General features: G+C 34.4%; 2 protein-coding genes across 7 annotated transcripts in view; one reads left to right on the plus strand and one right to left on the minus strand.

The window, feature by feature from the left end:
* The window catches only part of PPIG (peptidylprolyl isomerase G), a 38,500-nt gene extending 21,841 nt beyond the window's left edge, over positions 1-16,659 (plus strand). For all 4 annotated transcript variants that reach the window (XM_040229287.1, XM_040229288.1, XM_040229286.1 and 1 more), the window contains 5 exons: positions 6,666-6,876; positions 7,597-7,764; positions 9,129-9,216; positions 10,695-10,831; positions 10,996-16,659. In XM_040229287.1, coding sequence (XP_040085221.1) covers positions 6,666-6,876; positions 7,597-7,764; positions 9,129-9,216; positions 10,695-10,831; positions 10,996-12,103 — 1,712 coding nt within the window. In that variant the 3' untranslated portion in view covers positions 12,104-16,659. The remainder of the gene's footprint in view (positions 1-6,665; positions 6,877-7,596; positions 7,765-9,128; positions 9,217-10,694; positions 10,832-10,995) is intronic.
* The window catches only part of CCDC173 (coiled-coil domain containing 173), a 31,608-nt gene continuing 24,810 nt past the window's right edge, over positions 12,199-18,996 (minus strand). For all 3 annotated transcript variants that reach the window (XM_040229290.1, XM_040229292.1, XM_040229291.1), the window contains one exon: positions 12,199-17,550. In XM_040229290.1, coding sequence (XP_040085224.1) covers positions 17,206-17,550 — 345 coding nt within the window. In that variant the 3' untranslated portion in view covers positions 12,199-17,205. The remainder of the gene's footprint in view (positions 17,551-18,996) is intronic.

Raw genomic sequence — 18,996 nt, forward strand, 5'->3', positions numbered from 1 at the left:
GGTGAGTTTACCTTCAAATCTGTATGGAAAGCAATAAAATATTGAATTGACCTATGCTTAACCGTCTAAGGAATAATAAATAATATCAGTACTTAGTTTTTCCTGTTTAATAAATGTGAGCATCATCTATAACCTTTCTTCTCTCAGCTTCATGAGAACTATATAATACTATTTCTCTCATTTTACAGATACAGTCAAGGAAATTGTTCTTTACCACATCAGGGAACTGGACCCAAGTTTGCTGGCTCCAGATCTAAAGCTTTGTTTGTTAGGTGTTGCTAACTCATTAAAATCTTTAATATTCCTTTCAGAATTCCCCTAAGTAGAACATTCTGTTCTCAAGTTTTAAGTATACTGATGTGCTCTGTAATATGTACATTTCATTTTGCTTTAATATAAAAAGACCCACAATGTTTCTGGAGGAGAATCCACAGACACACACAGACAGGGTTTGTGAGATCTTAGTTCCCCAACCAGGGATCAAACCTAGGCCCATGGCAGTGAAAGTATCAAGTTGTAACCACTGGACTGCCAGAGAAATCCCTGGAGAAGACTTATTTTTAATAAAAACTAAAAAGCAATCTATATTAAACTTGGAAAATTTTAGACCCTGAATCTTGCCATTTTATTCTTCAAAGTGTTGTTGGTATAAGTAGAATATTTTGGTTTAAGACATTTCTTCCCATATCATGTAGAAGAGTCTTCATATTTTATTTTGTACTCAACAATTGTTTTTTGGCTTTTCTCTTGTGTTTTATAATTTTTAAGGATCTTGTGTTAGGATCTATTCTTTGCTTATAACAGTTAAGAATGCTGTGTGGTTACATATTTAGAAAGAGATTGAGGTAATTAAAAAGCTTACATCTTAAACCATAAAAGTTATCATAGACTCTCTACTACATTTGGTGTAAAAATTCTTTTTGGTATTAACTGGTCAGTGTTTGAATATTTGCTGAATGGATGAGAAGGTGAATGAATGTCACTGTTTATATATTATTATGCTTTTATCATATATTTTCACCTGAAGTGATAAATACTAATTTTGCCCGTGCCATTGTGGCCAGGAAGTTGTGCTGAAAGTTGATGTAGTGTTCTAGTGTGTGTTCCTCAGACTCATGCTAAGGAAGCATATCTTGCCCTTATCAGTTTCATCAGTTGAGGAAAATTTGTCCCTTTGTTAGTGTCTTCGCAGGAGTTATTGAAAAGTTCAGGTTTGTTTCAAGCATACTGTCTATGCCTGCTCTGTTCTGGATCACACTATGGAAGGATCACAGTTTGGCTCCTATTACCCTACAGTCCTTCAGTTATCATTCAGAACACTGGTCAGAATGAATTTTGTCATGCATATATATGATCTTTTTTTTTTTAGCCGTAGCTATGTCTTACGTCCAGTTTATGTTTGATGGCCTTCTTACAGTCTTAAACTGGAAATAGTCAAAAAGCTTTGGGTAGCACAGTGGTGTTCATTGTCATCATATTCAAAACCTTGTTTGAGGAATACACATCCCAATTTAAAAAAAAATAAATATAGAATTTTTTTTTCTTTTCTTTTTCTAACTTCCTTAAAGAAAACAAAAAGACTTCTGAAGAAATCTGACTGTCTGGGCCCACCTATATGTGGTCTTGGTGAGTCTGGACAATCATCTTGTGCCTTTGTCCCTTTGCTGTTGTGAGATTGGAAATTCTGCTTTTTCTGGCTATTTGAATGTGCCTGAGAAGGTTCAGAGTCAAGGGGAACGTCCTTCCAACAGGTGCAGAGGGGGAACACTGGAGACTAACCAAAACTGCATCCATGTAGAGGCTATCAAGGGGCGGGCAGAGTGGAGGATAGAACACAGACCACTGCTTTGATAAGAACACTTCCTGGTTTTTTAGAAGTTACCATGATCTCAGATCGTGCTGGTCTCTTCAGAGTTCACTGCAGTTAAAGAGATATCTGTACACCTTTACCATGCAGCATGAGATGGGACCAGTGATAGATTACAGAGTACATAGAAACACAAGTGCTGAGTTATGGCAAATGGCAGTAAACAGTTAAATGAGCAGAAATCTTGCATATATGTAATAGAAAACAGATTACCTGGCAATACAAAAAGAAGAGCACAACAGAGGGAGCAGCTGGTAAACCTTGTTCTTCGGAAACAGTGGAAAAGATCAGAGACTCATTTGTATGGTCACAGACTCCCATTTCAGTGTCCTTACTCTGAAATTAAGAGCCATGGCGATGGTACTTTTCATGGAAAATAGTGGGATATTAAACTTAGAAACTGTTTAGAGGGGAGACCCAGTAATTTTTAAATGAAAAGAGGGTTATTTTAGGTATAATTCCATTCTTCAAACCTTATTTTGATGATGGCCTGGAAGTTTTCTTCAATATAAAAGTTTCATGCGAAATTAATTGGTATAAAATTTATAGCTCTCAAAAAACTAGTAAAGCGGCGTTTTCTTACCTTACATTTTTATAAGTAAAATGTTCTGGAAACTTGTCTTTTCACCTTAACATCATACTAGTAAAGTCAGTATCTGGTAATATTATATACCACACCCTACCAAGAGTTTAAAAGTGTTGCTCTGTAATTCCTTTTTATCCATTAAATCCATTTATCCAGTTAATGATTCTTAACTTGCATTGTGTTTTGCTTTCAGTACTATTTCATTTTATTTTAAGGGTATTTATGCTTATAAATGATGCTTTGAAATAGATTTTATTTAAGTGGTTAGACAGTAGGTTTTGGGGTTTTTTTGGAGAATGTGGTGACAACTGTTATCAGATTTGAGAGTTTTAAATTTTCTTCAGTTTTAAAAGTTAATACATTTTGTTCAAATTTAGAAAGCATAAAACAGTAGTCATTGAAAAGTCTTTCCTCATCTCTGTCCATATCTCAGGCAGATTATATTGCCCTAAAAATAGTTATGAATCTCCTTCTGATCTTCTGTACTGTTGTGATATTTTGCTTCTCTCAAATGCTTACATGAAAAGTGATGTGAAAACTAAATAATGGTTTCTTAAATGTATTTAATACATTTAGAGGGCTTTCCTGGTGGCTCAGACAGTAAAGAATCTGCCTGCAATGCAGGAGATCGGGGTTTGATCCCTGGGTCGGGAAGATCCCCTAGAGAAGGGGATGGCAGCCCACTCCAATATTCTTGCCTGGAGAACTCTATGGACAGAGGAGACTGGCAGGCTGTAGTCCATGGGGTAGCAAAGAGGATGCGAGTGAGGAACTAACACTTGCATCTTCAATACATGTAATAGGGAGACTGGGCTTGCTTTTTAAGAAACCAACTGGAAAGAATCACAATGTAAAATAAATATGAATTGGAGCTGGTGAATAAAGCTTTGTTAATCATGGGGTAAAGCATGACTATGTTTTGTCAGGTAATTTTAACCTCTGTATTCTGTGCTTGTTGTTGTTGTTGTTTAGTCACTAAGTTGTGTTCAGCTCTTTGAGACCCCATGGACTTTAGCCTGCCAGCCTTCTTTGTCCATTGAGATTTCCCAGGCAAGAATACTATAGTGGGTTGCCATTTCCTTCTCCTGGGGATCCTCCTGACCCAGAGATTGAACCCATGTCTCCTGCATTGGCAGACAAGTTCCTTACCACTGAGCACCAGGGAAGCCCCTGCTCTGCTTAGGTGAAATATTTTTATTTTGCCTGCATATTATATAGTCTCAGATATTTTTATTTAGAGTTTCTCATATTCATTATGAATTTATTTCCTTCCTTGGGTTTCTTTAACTTTTATTCTCCCTCCGAATCCCCATACCTTTTAGTATATACAAGTAGGTTTTTCAGTTCACATACCCACTCTGCCTCACCAGCAACAGTGGTCTTGGGATGAGATGAACAGTTGGATTCATGAGACAAGATAGGCTTCCCTCAGCACTAAGCTTATTGATCATTATGAAGGGATGCAGGACAGGAAGCAGCACAGCTTGAACAGCAGTGTCATAGTGGAGACTCTGGTTCTAGGCAGAGCTTGCATATGTCCCGGGCATCTCATGCTTAATCTTCATAGATTCATGGTCCTGAGAAGCATGATTGGGTGAGAAAAGACTACCTTAGTTTAATGAAGCTTTACCTCTGGTATCCCTTCAGCATGTATATCTAGTTGCCTTTTTCCAGTGCAGCAGCGTCTCATCATTACTAAATCTAGATGGTGAATCACAAACCCTTGGTCAAGTGTACAGTAACATAGCCAGATCCTCATTTATCTCTATAATATAATCAGTGCACTCCTATAAATTCTGAGGTAAGAGTTTCAAGAATCCCCAGCAAGATCAGCAGAGCCCTAGAACTTCCCTGGTGGTCCGGTGGTTAAGACTCCATGCTCCCAACGCAGGGAGTGTGGCTCTGATCCTGCAGGGAACTAAGATCCCACATGCCACACAAAATAGCAAAAACAACGACGACAGTAAGTCAGTAGGTCTCAGGCCTGTTCAGCAAAGCCACTCAGCTGACCTTTAGATTTGTGAGAAATAGTAAATAGTTGTTGTTTAAGCCACTAAATTGATTTTTTTTTAAAGTTGCAAGAATCATTTGGTCCAGTGCCAAATCCTCAGGTGTTCCTGAGAGGGGAACGCAGAAAGGTTACAAACCAACTGTGAACCCTTTCAGTTAAGGTCAGTAAACAGACAGCCAATAGTCCCAAAGATAGATTTTTTTGTCCTCTTTGATTTTTTAAATTATGGAAAATATTAACATTTACTAGAGTGGTTGAAATAGTATAACAAATCACCATGTTCATTACCCAGCTTTACCAGTTAATTTATGACCAATCTCATGTTTCCTATCCTGGGCCACTTTTCCATTTCCTGTTTGGAGCAAATTCTAAGCATAATGTTTTTATTGATAAGTTTTTCACTATTTATCTCTAAAAGATGACTCTTCTAAAAAAAAGTAAGCATACCATAAGCATATGCAGGCATATACACATATATTCCTAAATGTAAAAAATCTTCATAGCGTTCACATTTCTAAGTTTATAAATGTTAATTTTTTTGATTTTTGAGTTTGAATCCAAATCAGGTTCAGGCATTTGGATTGGTCTTGTAATTTCTTGGTTTGTTTTTCATAGATTTCCCACCATTTCTTTTTATGTTTTCTTGAGATATATTTGTTGAACAAGCTAGGTCATTTTACCTGTAGGGTTTCTTTCCTATTATTGCACACACTGAATTTTACTGCTTGCATTGTTGTATTATGTAATGTGTTCCTTCTGTGCTTCTGGTTCGCATAACTTAGCAGTTAGACCTAGAAAACTGATCAGATGCTGTTTTGTTTTCTTTTGACTGTGTGAGTGTTCATTGCTGCACAAGGACTTTCTCTCGTTGTGGGTGGGGCTACTCTGTTGTGGTGCGCAGGATTATCGTGGTGGAGGCTTCTCTTGTTGCGGAGCACAAGCTCTCGGCACATGGAGATCAGCAGTTGCAGCACGCATGCTCAGTAGTTACCACTCATGGGCCCTGAAGTGCTGGCTCAGAAGTTGTGGCCCACGGGTTTAGTTGCCACGTCGCATGTAGGATCTTCCCAGAGTAGGGATCAAACCCATGTCCCCTGCTTTGGCAGAAGTATTCTCAACCACTGGATCATCAGAGAAACCACCCCCCCGCCCCTGCCCCTGTTTTAATTGGATAGTTGAATTCACTTCTTTAAGTCCACCATGGTTTGAATTAGAATACTTTTAGGTGGGCCAGGCTCTATCCAGTCTGTCATGTCTTTTCCCAGTTCCTGATTAACTTCACTTATTTGTGTTAGTTTCCTAGTCCTTAAATCATTTGAGTTTGGTGACCCCTTTTAAAAATTAAAACTTTCTTTAACCCAAAATAAAATTTCAATTTGAAAGTAACTTTTTAGGGGGCTTCCCTGGGTCTTCATTGGGCTTTCTCTATATAATACAGCATGTGGGGGCTTCTCTTGTTGGTAAGCACAGGGTCTAATCATTAGAGGGATGCTTAGGCATTGAATAAGCCCATTCCAATGGAATCGTGTTTCTTACCTTTCCACATACATGCAAAGTATTTTTTCTATTACTTCTCTCCTACAGTTCTGCTTCCAATATTGATAATAAGAAAAAAATTTGAAAACTATAAAAATATTAGAATCTGAGATTGTTGAGTGTTACTTCTGTGCTTTAAAAAAATGTTATTCAACTAATTCCTGAAATTGACTTAGTTTAGTGTTTTTACCTGTTAACTTTCCCAGAATTCTTTAGATATAGATATAACTCAGACCCATGAATCTAGTGGGTGTGTACGTGTGCACATGTGCGTTTTCAGTGATGCCCAACTCTGTGTGACCCCATGGACTGTAGCTCACCAGGCTCCTCTGTCCATGGGATTTTCCTGGCAAGAATACTGGAGTGGGTTGCCATTTCCTTCTCCAGGGAATCTTCCTGACCCAGGGAATGAACCCATGTCTCTGATGTCTCCTACATTGACAGGTGGGTTCTTTATCACTGAGCCATCTGGGAATCCCATGAATCTGAAGGTCTGGATTCTAATCTTGAGTCTTAACTCCTTTCCTGTACTGTTCAGTTCAAATAGCTGGATGAACTAAGTGTTAAATACTGGACTTGGAGAATCTGCCAAAAAAAAATCTAAATTTCCTCTTACAAAGTTTGTCTAAAAAGTGTTGACCGAACCATTCTGCTTTTTATTAAAGCTAAGAAAGAAGAAAAGAAAAGGCATAAATCATCTTCTTCCTCCTCAACATCCAGTGACTCAGATAGCTCAAGCGATTCTCAATCCTCTTCTGATTCTTCTGATTCTGAAAGTGCTTCTGAAGAGAAATCAAAAAAAAGAAAGAAGAAACATAGGAAAAATTCTCGTAAACACAAGAAAGAGAAGAAGAAGCGAAAGAAAAGCAAGAAAAGGTCTTAATTTACTTTTACAGTACTGGCTTTGTATTCTAATTACCTTCTGTTTATATATAAAGCTATTGGGATATTGAATCAATTAAAAAATAGAAATACTGTGTAGCATGACATATAAGACCATTCTGATATTCTGCAGTCTATAGATTAAATTTGGGTAACATTTCAATTTTCAACAAAATCATTCAGTTCATTTTGTCTGAACTCAATGACTTTTTTGATTAGATATGTTTGTATTTTATGGAAGAAATTTAAAATGAGTAAGAATTGTAGGAAACCAATGAGTATTTTCCTTTTTTTTCTCCTATGATAGCATAAAGTAGATTATGTCAGCATATTTACTTTCTTTTCTGTTGTGTCTGAAAAAATCTGTCTTTGTACTAAAGCTCATCTTCATAAGCCCATTGCCTCTAAAGCAGTTTCTTTTCCTGTATTTTAAAGTATTTTGAATTTATCAGTGCAGTGCATATGGAATATTTTGGTTCCATTTTAAAGGAAAGTATTTTTTGAGAATGTGATAATAGATAGATTTCATTTTGGTTTTAGGTTGGTTTGTCAGAGGAACAAGTATTTTCCCCATGTAACTGCATCTTTGGTCAGCAGTGGGGGGCCAGATGATAGATAGATAGAATATTTACAAAGGAAAGAAAGACCAACAATTGGAAAATTGAGGTGGGTACATAATAACCAAATGGAACTTGTTTGTGTATTTCTTTTAAGTGCATCTAGTGAAAGTGAGGCTGAAAATCTTGAAGCACAACCCCAGTCTACTGTCCGTCCAGAAGAAATCCCTCCAATACCTGAAAACAGATTCCTAATGAGAAAAAGTCCTCCTAAAGCTGATGAAAAGGAAAGGAAGAACAGGGAGAGAGAGAGAGAGAGAGAATGGTATGTCAATATGTTTATTTTACAAAGAGCCCTTCATTCTCTACCACAGAACCTTTCTTTAAAAAAAAAAAAAAGCAACAGTTTTAAAATTTTAGATAAGATTTAATTGGTGACCTTGTCCTAAGATTGAAATTTTTTAATTGGATAGTGTTAGCAAAGCTCCTTTTTGCCAGTCACACAGCTGAAAAGATAAATTGACTTAGACAGATTTTTAAATAAAAGTAACTTTTTAAAAAAGCACTACAAATGGCAAAAAGGTATGTTAAGTGGCATTCCAGACAAATTCCATGTAAAACAAATGTTTTACTCTGTTACTTATATACCTTAAATTTTTAAGCAAGTGAGAACCTTTATGTTTCAGTTTGTCTGGTGGGAGAAAATGCTGTTTTCCTTGCCTGGTTTACAGTATTGTGTATTGAAAATTGATAGTATATTCAAGTACTTTGAAAATGTTTCTGCATAATTCACATTATTAGAATTAGAAGTTCTGTTGGTTCTTTATGTATCATTTTAATATTATATCCAAAAATAGGGAAAAAAGATATCTTTCTCTTGTTTTTGATCAGAAATAACATAAAAGTGATAAAAACCTGCTCATTCACCCTGTACTTTCACAATACAGTAAAAATATAAAAATAAATCTTGGTTACTTGAATTGTGTTAATTTTGATGGATTGAATTAACTGTTAGGAAAGGATGTTTCTAAGGACGTGAACATTAAGGAGAAAATATTTGAACTACTTTAAAATGCATTTTCAAATATAGCATACATAAATGTTGTTAGTGCTAATATTCATATTATTATTAGAAAATAAGTAGTTTCCCTTTTTTATATAAAGCATGATATTAAATATTTTTCTAATTCAGACCAAATTATCTCTGTTTAATTCACATCAGTTGTGTTTATCCATAGTTTTATCACTAGCAGTGAATAACTGCTAGTAGGATAATGAGGTACTTTAGAATCAGATAGCTTTAAAGTTGTTCTCTTAACAGCATACAGCCTACTCCAAGTTTTCTCATGTTCCTTAGCACTATCAAGTTGACTTTATCTTCGTAAAGATTATGTAACAGTATGTCTCAACAAAACACAGTTGGCATTTGGGAACAGAATAGTTGTTCACCCTCATGCATTACAAGATTCTAGCATTCCTGACTTGTGGTCACTCAGTACCAGTAGCACCCTCTCATCATTGACAGTTGTTAAAATATTCCCTTACTTTTCCAAATTCCTACTAAAACTGATAATATTCCTCGTTGAGAACCACTATTTTAAGTTTATTAGTTTAGATTAATAGAGCGATGTTCTCTAGATTTATTTTTATTATATAATGTGTTTTAATTTTCCCTTTGCTTCCTTCTAGTAATCTACCTAACTCCCAGCCTCCTTCATACCAGAGACGACTTTTAGTTACTAGGTCTGGCAGGAAAATTAAAGGAAGAGGACCAAGGGTAGGTGATTATTTTCCCAGAAATCCTGATAATATTGCATTTATCTTAAATCTTGGAGTGTTTGATTTTTTTTTTTTCACATAAGTAGTTAAAATTTAGAGTAGATGTGGATATTGAATTGTATGTTCTCTTTTTGTAGTACTTCTTTGTGTTGGTTCTTCTATGCTGAAAGTCCATGAGATGTTAATGGATTTTACATGTACATGGTATAAAATGAGATCGAGGTTTTTCTTATGCCTCTTTGTTACTTCCTGACCACTGTGTATCTACTCTTATTAAAAATTAATCCTATTCTTACATTTCATACCCTTTTTCTTCACTGGATTCTCCTCTTCAGAAGTTAAATATCTTCTTGTGTTTGCAACCTTTTAACAAACGAGGCTATACTTAGTATATTATTTCTTCACTTCCTGCTTGTTCCTTAGTCATTTCAGGTTGTCTTCTGCTGTTCTCCTGAAAACAGCACTTGCTTTATGATCAGTTCCATGTCACAAAACCCAGTGGATCCTTCAGTCTTTGTCTTTGTTAATCTCCCTCCTTGTTACTCTTTCTCCTTTACTTCCATTGTCTTTTCTTGCTGTCTCTGGTTAGTCTATCTTAAATTTCCAATGCCGGTTCATACTCCTCTGCCTGATCTTTAAATATTGTAGTACCTTAGAGTGCTAACTCTTCTCACTCTGTATTTGCTTCTTGGGCAATCTCATCAGTCTTGTAATTTCACTGTGTACCTATGCACTGAAAACTCAGTTTTTCATCTGCTTTTATGGTACCAGAGCCTTATTTGATGACCATTTAGGTGCCTAGTGGACACTTCAAACTCAGCATTTACAGTGTTGAGCATAAGCACTCTTATTCTTCAGGCCTGACCCTCCTTTAGATTCCTGGTCTCTGTGATCAACACCTCCCCTTGTGCAGTTACTTAAACCTGAAGCCCAAGAATCATTTTATTTCTCATCTTTCTTTTCTACCATTTATAACTTCTCTGTCACCAAATCCTGTTAGTTCAACCTCTCAGATATGCTGAAATCCATCTACTTCTCTCAAGTTCCACTCCTACCATCTGAGTTCAGTTCACCATTATATATTCTCTGAACTATAAATGGCTTCCTAACTGGTCTCATGGCAGTTCTTAAACTTTTTTGTCTTAGGACCTCTTTATACTCTTAAAAATGATGGAAGATTTAAAAGAGCTTTTGTTGATGTGGGTTATAGCTGTCAGTATTTACTCTTCTAGAACTTAAACCCAAGAATTATTTAAAACAAGAATATATAAGGACACATTTCATTAGCAGTGGAAACATATCAAACCATGTCATGCCTCATTGATTTCCTACTGAAAATTGGGAGAGTTTAGTTATTTTAGAGGGCATGGAAATATCAGACATTTTTTGAAACCTAAAAGTACATACACTTTAGCAACTGTTGTAATACTTTCATGTTTTTATATGTTAATTTTTTTCCCCTCTATTTTTTTAAAGCGTTATCGAACTCCTTCTAGATCCAGATCAAGGGATCGTTTCAGACGTAGTGAGACTCCTCCACATTGGAGGCAGGAGATGCAGAGAGCTCAAAGAATGAGAGTATCAAGTGGTGAAAGATGGATTAAAGGGGATAAGTAAGATTTAACTCTTATTACAAATGTGGTAATAAGTATTTTTTTAACTATTTTAAATTATTTGATTTAGAGTCATTTCGGTTGTTTCTGAAAATCTTAAGGAAAATAGAATATCATTTCAGCTAATAAAGTCTCCCCAAAACTTTTTTTTCTTCATTTTTTAGGAGTGAGTTAAATGAAATAAAAGAAAATCAAAGAAGCCCAGTTAGAGTAAAAGAGAAAAAAATAACTGATCATAGGCATGTGTCTGAGAGTCCAAACAGGAAAAGTGAAAAGGAAAAGAAAGTTAAAGACCATAAATCTAACAGCAAAGAAAGAGAAATCAGAAGAAATTCAGAAAAAGATGATAAATATAAGAACAAGGTAAAGAAAAGGGCCAAATCAAAAAGTAGAAGTAAGAGCAAAGAGAAATCCAAAAGTAAGGAAAGAGACACAAAGCATAATAGACATGAAGAAAAGAGGATGAAGTCAAGGAGTAAAGAAAGGGATCATGAGAATGTTAAAGAAAAAGAAAAACCTGATTCTAAAGGAAAAGATCAGGAAAGGAGTAGAAGTAAAGAGAAGTCTAAACAGTTAGAATCCAAAAACAATGAGCATGATCATAATAAAAGTAAGGACAAAGACAGACGTGCACAGTCTAGGAGTAGAGAACGTGATATCACTAAAAGTAAACACAGTTACAACAGTAGGACAAAGGAACGAAGCAGAAGTAGGGACAGGAGCAGAAGAGTGCGCTCCAGAAGCCATGACCGAGACCGCAGCAGAAGCAAGGAGCATCATAGACACAGAGAACAGGAGTACAGGAGAAGAGGCAGGTCACGGAGCCGAGAGAGAAGAGCGACGCCAGGAAGGTCAAGAAGTAAAGATAGGAGGAGGAGGAGGAGAGATTCACGGAGCTCGGAGAGAGAAGAAAGTCAAAGCAGAAACAAGGAAAAATACAGAAACCAAGAAAGTAGAAGTTCACACAGAAAAGAGAATTCTGAGGGTGAGAAGAGAATGTACTCTAAAAATCGTGATCATAGTAGTTCAAATAGTAATAGGGAAAAAAAGGCAGATAGAGATCAAAGTCCATTCTCAAAAGTGAAACAAAGTAGTCAGGACAATGAATTAAAGTTCTCCACTTTGAAAAATAAGGAGGATGAGAAGACCAGATCCTCAGTGGAAAAAGAAAACCAAAAATCAAAGGGTCAAGAAAATGACCACGCACATGATAAAAATAAAAAATTTGATCATGAATCAAGCCCTGGAACAGATGAAGACAAAAGTGGATGAGTGAGTTATATAAACTTATTTCCATTCTGTCTCAGATTTTAAGTTTTAGAGACTTGCCGATGATCTTATGTTGTTTTTTTCTTTTCATTGTTTTGGGGTTGTCTTTTTTTTTTTTTTTTTTCCAATGTGGACTTTATTGAGTTGATCTTTTGATAATCTGCAGCCTGGATAATTTGTACTGCTAAAGTTTTAATAAACTTGAAATGAGAAAAACACTTTGGTGTAATACTGTGTGCTGTGTTTAACTATTTCATGTATGCATTTTTGTGTTGCAACAATCAGCCAGTAGCAAACATGCTCTTCTATTCCCTAATTTGTGTGATCAGCCAGTTGGAAAGAAGGATAACTGATTGTTGGAATACATTATTATAGAAGCTTGTGTTTCTCATGATTAAAGTAACCTTAGAAGCCACTTGGTAGAAGAAATCTTACATAGATTTTTTGATTGCATTTATAATAGAGGCTTGCAACAGCAGCTTTTAATTATACAGAAGTGGGCCCCTAATAACTTGAGATATTAAGTCATCACTTTGATTTTATAGTAATTTGTGCTTTAAAATATTTATATTGCACTTCATATGTTATTCTTTATAGTGCTACCAGTAGCTTGTTTCTTATTTTTCCTGTTTTATCAACTGTCTATAGATATAGTTGAGTATTTTTTTCAGTTGATGTACTGATTGGGCTTGAGTTGCTGTTATACAGCATCTAACAAGAACTATACCTTGAGGATCAGGTTGTAATGCTCAATTCTGTGTTGCTTTTGGTCTGAAGAGATGAAACTTGCTTTTGGCGAATGTTCTGTATTTGTTGTTATTGTCATTGCCCTTCTCTAAAATGAAAAAAAATACTTTCCTCACTAAAACATACCACTCATGCAGGTCTTTGTTAGACAAATTCTAAAAATTGTTTGTACTGACACAGTAACTTATGAGAGTTCTCTTTTTGGCCACTAACCTAGAGTTCAGTGTTAACATTGCATGGTGGTTGGTTGTTTTTTTTTTTTTTAAACTTGAACTGACCCTTCTAAGTCTCATAACTGAGTTTGAACTGGCAAGAAAATGCATCTCTTTTATGTATGTATCACAGGCTGTAGCATGTTTATGACTCTGATTTCTCTTCAGGTGGCTTTATATTATTACTATTAATCATTATTTTAACTTGGCATGTATAACATTGCCACATAGAGTAGAAAGTGGCAAAATTTGATAGCTTACAGAGTTAAACACTAAAGATATCCAAAGTCCATTTAGAAGTTTGTGTGTTATATATTGCTATTTTAGTGATGTGTGGCCTTTATTCTGTAATTTCTCTTCTAAATAGAATACTGAACATCCAGTAAACACAAAACCTGCCTCATTTGAAAAGAAATTTCAGAATTCCAATTAGTAGTTGCCTTTAGAGTGTTTTGTACTTTAATATTTGTCAACATAGTATCAAATAGCTACTTACTTATCCCTTATTTGATACTTATAGCTACTTATTACCAGGTAGCTTCTTGGTAAATCCAGTAGCTACTCATGCTATTTGTACTGAGCAAAGCAATGCTTATTAATATAATACTTCCCATTATTGATTAATACAGTAATGATACTTATGTAATAAATAGGGTGATGATTTTAAGATTGTTTGGATTTCCTGAAACAAATATCCATATCAGGGTCTTACTGAATCTTTTTCCTAATGATAAAAGTAATAAATGTTTATGATAATCCAGGGTGATTGATTCCTTAGAGATTTTTATCACAAACCTTAGAGATAATTGAGTCCTGAGTCCCCAAGCTGTATAATGTGTTATATATTTTAAATTAGTTTTTGCTTGTCTTAAATTCAGTGAACTGCATTTAAAAAGTCTTTGTTATAAACTATTTGAGCTTCAAGGAGGGTGCTGTTTAAGAAAGGATTTCTAATAACAACAAAAAAGAAAATCCATGCTAATTAAAAAATACTTGTATGTTGTCTGATCCCAGAATTTTTATCTACTAAGAATTACAGATAAGTAACCACAGCGGGGAAAACTAGTAATTGCTTCAAGTAATATTCTATTTTGGTTATCAAAGAAGCAATTCCATGCTAAGCATTATTTCTAGACTTAGAAAAACTGTTAGCTGTTTTTACAGTTAGGTATGGTGAAGGAGTTGAAGTGAAAGATGACAATCAGCTAGATTTTATTTTCAGAATGTAAATAACATTTAGAAAATGATCAAACAGCATTAACCATACATCTGCCTTTGCATCTGAATACTGCACTGATCAAGTAATTCTTTCATTACCTTTTTAATAGTTGTGCAACCCTTTTTACTTTGAACAACTCTTTTCCTGAAAGTCAACTATTTGTTTCCTGCCAAATTGGTATAATTACTTTGAGGTAAACTGTAAACTCAAACATCTTTAAGCGGATTTAAATCCATTTAAAGATTTTTAGTTTGCTTTTATTGCCTGGTTGGCAATAACTTAGAAATGAAAATTTTTTATGATTATTTCCTGTGAATTCTTTTTCTGTGTAAATCATCTGCCACAGAATTGATGCTGCAGAGAGATTAATGTTAATGAGCTTGTAGGGAAGATATCAGGTTGCTTTAAAACATTTAAAAACTATAGTTAAGAGAGTTCATAGAGCATGATGGTTTCTAAGTTGTCTTAATCAGATCCCTCACAGAGATTTCAAAGAATTTGTCTTATAAAAATCTGTCTTTGCACAAATGTAATATTAACTCATCTGAGCTTTGCCTAATGGCCTTTGATCCTTGTGCCCAGTAGAAAATGAAACTGAAAAGTAAAATTTTCTTTAATATTGGGGATAGCTACGCGTTGGTGTTCTGGTATTTGGAGTAGTAGTATTAATTGGCAGTTCTCATTTGTTTTCAAGTTAGTGAGTGGAACAAATCAGTATATTTTTTAGTAGTTGATTTTGCTTTACTCTAGGTGGCAGTTTATGTTTTTTTTCTGATAATCACACTTTGAACTTTTATAGTAGATGTCTGTGGGAACTTGTTTCCTTTACCTTCAATAGAGGGTACTTTAAATATACACCATATCATTGTTACAAAGAAACATGAAATGGGCTCTTTTTCTGTCTCCTTTTGGTAGTATTTACTGTAATCATTCAGTTTGGTATTCCAACATTTAGTGTTGAATAGACTCCCCAAGGGTAGTAGGTTTTAACCTGTTTTATTGTGAAAAGATCTGTTTTGCTACAAATTCTTGTTTAAAAAATAAACTCCAGGAGTGGAACATTGGCTAATAGTGAGTTCCCAACTTCCTTTAAAGGATTGAGGCAAATGTAAATTCAATATGAAAGGAAAAGAAAAATCACAAATTTTTAAAAATTCCATCAGGAAGGTTGAAGAAGGGAGTTGTCAGGGGATTTGTTTGTTTTTATGTACAGGGAGGTATGGTGGGATTGATTGGTGTGTTTCCCCACCACCACCTTTTTGCAAGCAAATACCTATGTTTACCAAAAGCACATGCTGTATATTTTGTTCCCCCTTTGTGTGTTTATAGTATTTTGAAGGATAAGTTAATTGGGTATTTGTATGTGAGGATGTTAAAAGTTGCGGCTGCTCTCTTTGTGGAAGGGAAAAACAAATGAGGTTAAAATGTACTTCTTTTCCTAGCTCAAAAGTCACTGTGATGTATATTTTTTTAATGAAATTTAGGAATAAAACTTGTTGCAGTTGTATAATTAGTTTCAAAATGCTGCTTCTCTTATCATTAGTCTAGTAACTGTTAAACTGTTTTATGCAAACTGCATTTTACAGACTTTAAACTCTGAAACTGTATCAACTTTTATAGTTAAACATTGTATTAAATAAACTATACTATCAAATGGTTTGTTTTGTATTTTTTAAATTATTGATTGTATTAGTTTATTTGGACTTTATTTTTATTAAAAGGTAATAATGAAATAAATCATTTAATACTTTTTATTTTACCCACAAGGATACAGAAATTGTACTGGGAAAAAACTGAGCAGAGTTTTAACAGTAGTGAACTTTTAAGAATTTAGCCAGCAGTGACAATTTCCAGGTTTAGGGATAAGTTTTAGTGTAACTATTTAATCATAATGCTTCATGTTGCAAGGTGTCTTTTGCCTCAGCAAACTTTTAAGGTTATACATGGAATTACTGTCTACTGGAATGCTACCATTTGCTTTTTAATTCCTCCAAATTTCTCAGCAGTGGGAACATTGTATTATATTCTGTGCCTGCTAGTTTTAATATAACACTTACCATTATAAAGCCATATAAACGTTAACTAAGTTTTATAAAACATACTGTCTAGTTTTTGGTTTCTTTTTCTTTTTTTTTTTTTAATTTAAATGAGACATCTTTAGGGAAAATGAACCTAGTTAACTTGAGAGTCACTGAACATATATATGCTTAAATAAAAACATTTTGACCATTCAGTGATTTATATGTGTTAGTAGGTGAATATTACTAAATTTTCAAATTCTGGAGTGTTTTTAAATGTTTTATTAAGCCAGGAGAAGATGTAAAATGTGAGTGTGTCATATGGACTGTACAGATTTATGTATTAAAATACTTTTAGTTTCACTTTGTGTTTTCTATTTTCATTGCTTTCTAGGTTTCTTTCCTAAACATTTCCTAATGTAATACTGTATATCTTTTTAAGTAGTGCTGATTCATAATTTTTACACCTCCCCCACCCCAAGACCTCTCAATAACCTGAAATGTTTTAGTTCCAGTTTACATCTTTGCCACAAGTTTTAGCTATGCTTTATCAAATTAGTGGATTAGAACAGTTGTGTGCTAATAGGTATAGATAACAGGGTTTCCGTTTGGAACAATGAAAAACTTCTGCAACTAGATAAATGGTAATGGTTGTACAATATTATGAATATACTTAATGCCACTGAATATTCTTAAATAGCTAAAATTATACATTTTGTTGTATATATCATCAGAACAAAAAAGAGAATCTGACTTAATCTTGAATGGGGAAGAATCAATTAGGTCAGACATAATTGTACTTAGATGAAAAGCAGCTTTATTAACAAATTATAAGCATATAATTCACTTGAATGTGTAGCTCAGATTAGCTACAAATTAGTCTTCTTAATCTTAAAAATAAACTTTTTTCTACCATGTAAAACCTAGCCTTCCCTTAGACTTTTGAAAATTATTATATTTCGATCCCCGAGAGTTATAAAAAGGGAGCTGGACTCCAGTGATATCATTTGCCTGATAGCTGGGTCTTAATCCACCTCTGTCCACTAAAACTGGTCCATGGCCACCTCCAGGTCCTTCCTGTACAGCTTTTACAAGAGGATAAATATATTTGTTTGTCGATTCAGACTCAGATTCAATTACTTCTCTGGCATAATCCTGAAATTCCTTCTCCTTTTCAGCCACAAGTGCTTCAGTAAGTCTGCAGTACTCTGATTCTGCTTGTTTTGCTTGCAGTGCATTAAACTTATGTTTAGCCTGTTTGGGAAAGAGAAAATATAATTACATACTGATACGTTTAGAAAACTGACCAATTTTCTAAACACATATAGCACATGAAGTTGTAGATACAGCTTTTAAATTCATTGACATTTGACAAGTCCTGACTTAACTATATAATTTATTTCAGAAATTCTCCCATGCTTCTCACATTATGTTCAAAGCAGTGGCTCAGTGAAGCTTACCTTACTATGTGATTGTACATCTTCAAACAATATAGCATGAAATTAAGATTAAAATAACCAAGTTTAAAATCCTGTTTCTACCGATTATAAGGTGTGTTCTTTCACAAGTATAGAAGGCATACCAATCACTGTCCCAGTCCATCCGCTATTCTGAAAGGATGCACCCAAACCTGCTTTCCCAAACCAGCCACGTACACCATGTGACCCAGCCACATAAGATTAAATCTTCAATGAATATCTGAATTAAGTTAAACTAATTACATTCTCTGTTTCCTAAGAATCTGAAGTTGGACAAGTGACATTTATCAGTGTAGGTTGATCAGAAGCTAGGTAGAATAAGCAACCTGTCAAAAACTGGTTTACTAGCATTTTTTTTTATAATTTACAAAAATGTTCTGTTTATATTATATGAAGTGACTAATGGCTTTTTAAAGATTTCTGTATTTTGGCTGATAGCTTTTCATTGTATCATGCATTTTAAGAAGTGCTGAGTTTATAAAAAATTCACTTGTGAATATATTATAATAACATTCATGCAAATATTTTTCAAAATCAGTAACCAAACACTTCAGCATAAAATAGTAGCTTAAAATCATAAACTGAAATTTGTGATGAAATAGAACAACTTTTGTATTCAAGACAAACTACCAAATTTTTATTAGAAAGCTATATTTCAGCACTAGAACTTTTATGCTATTTGTTGAATAGGGACAGACACCAGGAGTTTGAAAAAAATAGAAAATGACATTAACATTAGGAAAAAACAGAAAAGGCTAAAAACTGTCTCATCAATGGTAAAATGCTAAAATTTGGGATCTTGACAAGGAGCAATTGGGATAAACTGATTTGGTAGCAGTTTTGTAGAAACATTGAGGGAACAGGGATAAACGTTTTTTAAGTACAGAAGGGAAATGAGAGTGGAAGGAAAGGATAACCATAATGGATTATATGACCGGTACCTCAAACTTTATATACATCAAGTACAGATTTGTAAAATACTGATGGGTTTAAAATCCGAAAAATGATCACATGGGGAGTAAAGTAACAAAACCCTTAGGAGGTGTTAGAGAGCTAATCATTTGAAAACTCAAAAAATTGAAAATCAAATATTTATCCTGTCTTAAAATTGTATTTAAGGGAAACCAATTGCTGATCATGAAAATTTATTTGAAAAGCAATCAGTGAGAAGGAAGGAGAAAATACATTTTGCCACCTATGAATTAAATCTAGGTAGCAATCA

This window comes from Oryx dammah, unplaced genomic scaffold, assembly GCF_014754425.2.
Source record: "Oryx dammah isolate SB20612 unplaced genomic scaffold, SCBI_Odam_1.1 HiC_scaffold_27, whole genome shotgun sequence".
Lineage (NCBI taxonomy): Eukaryota > Metazoa > Chordata > Mammalia > Artiodactyla > Bovidae > Oryx > Oryx dammah.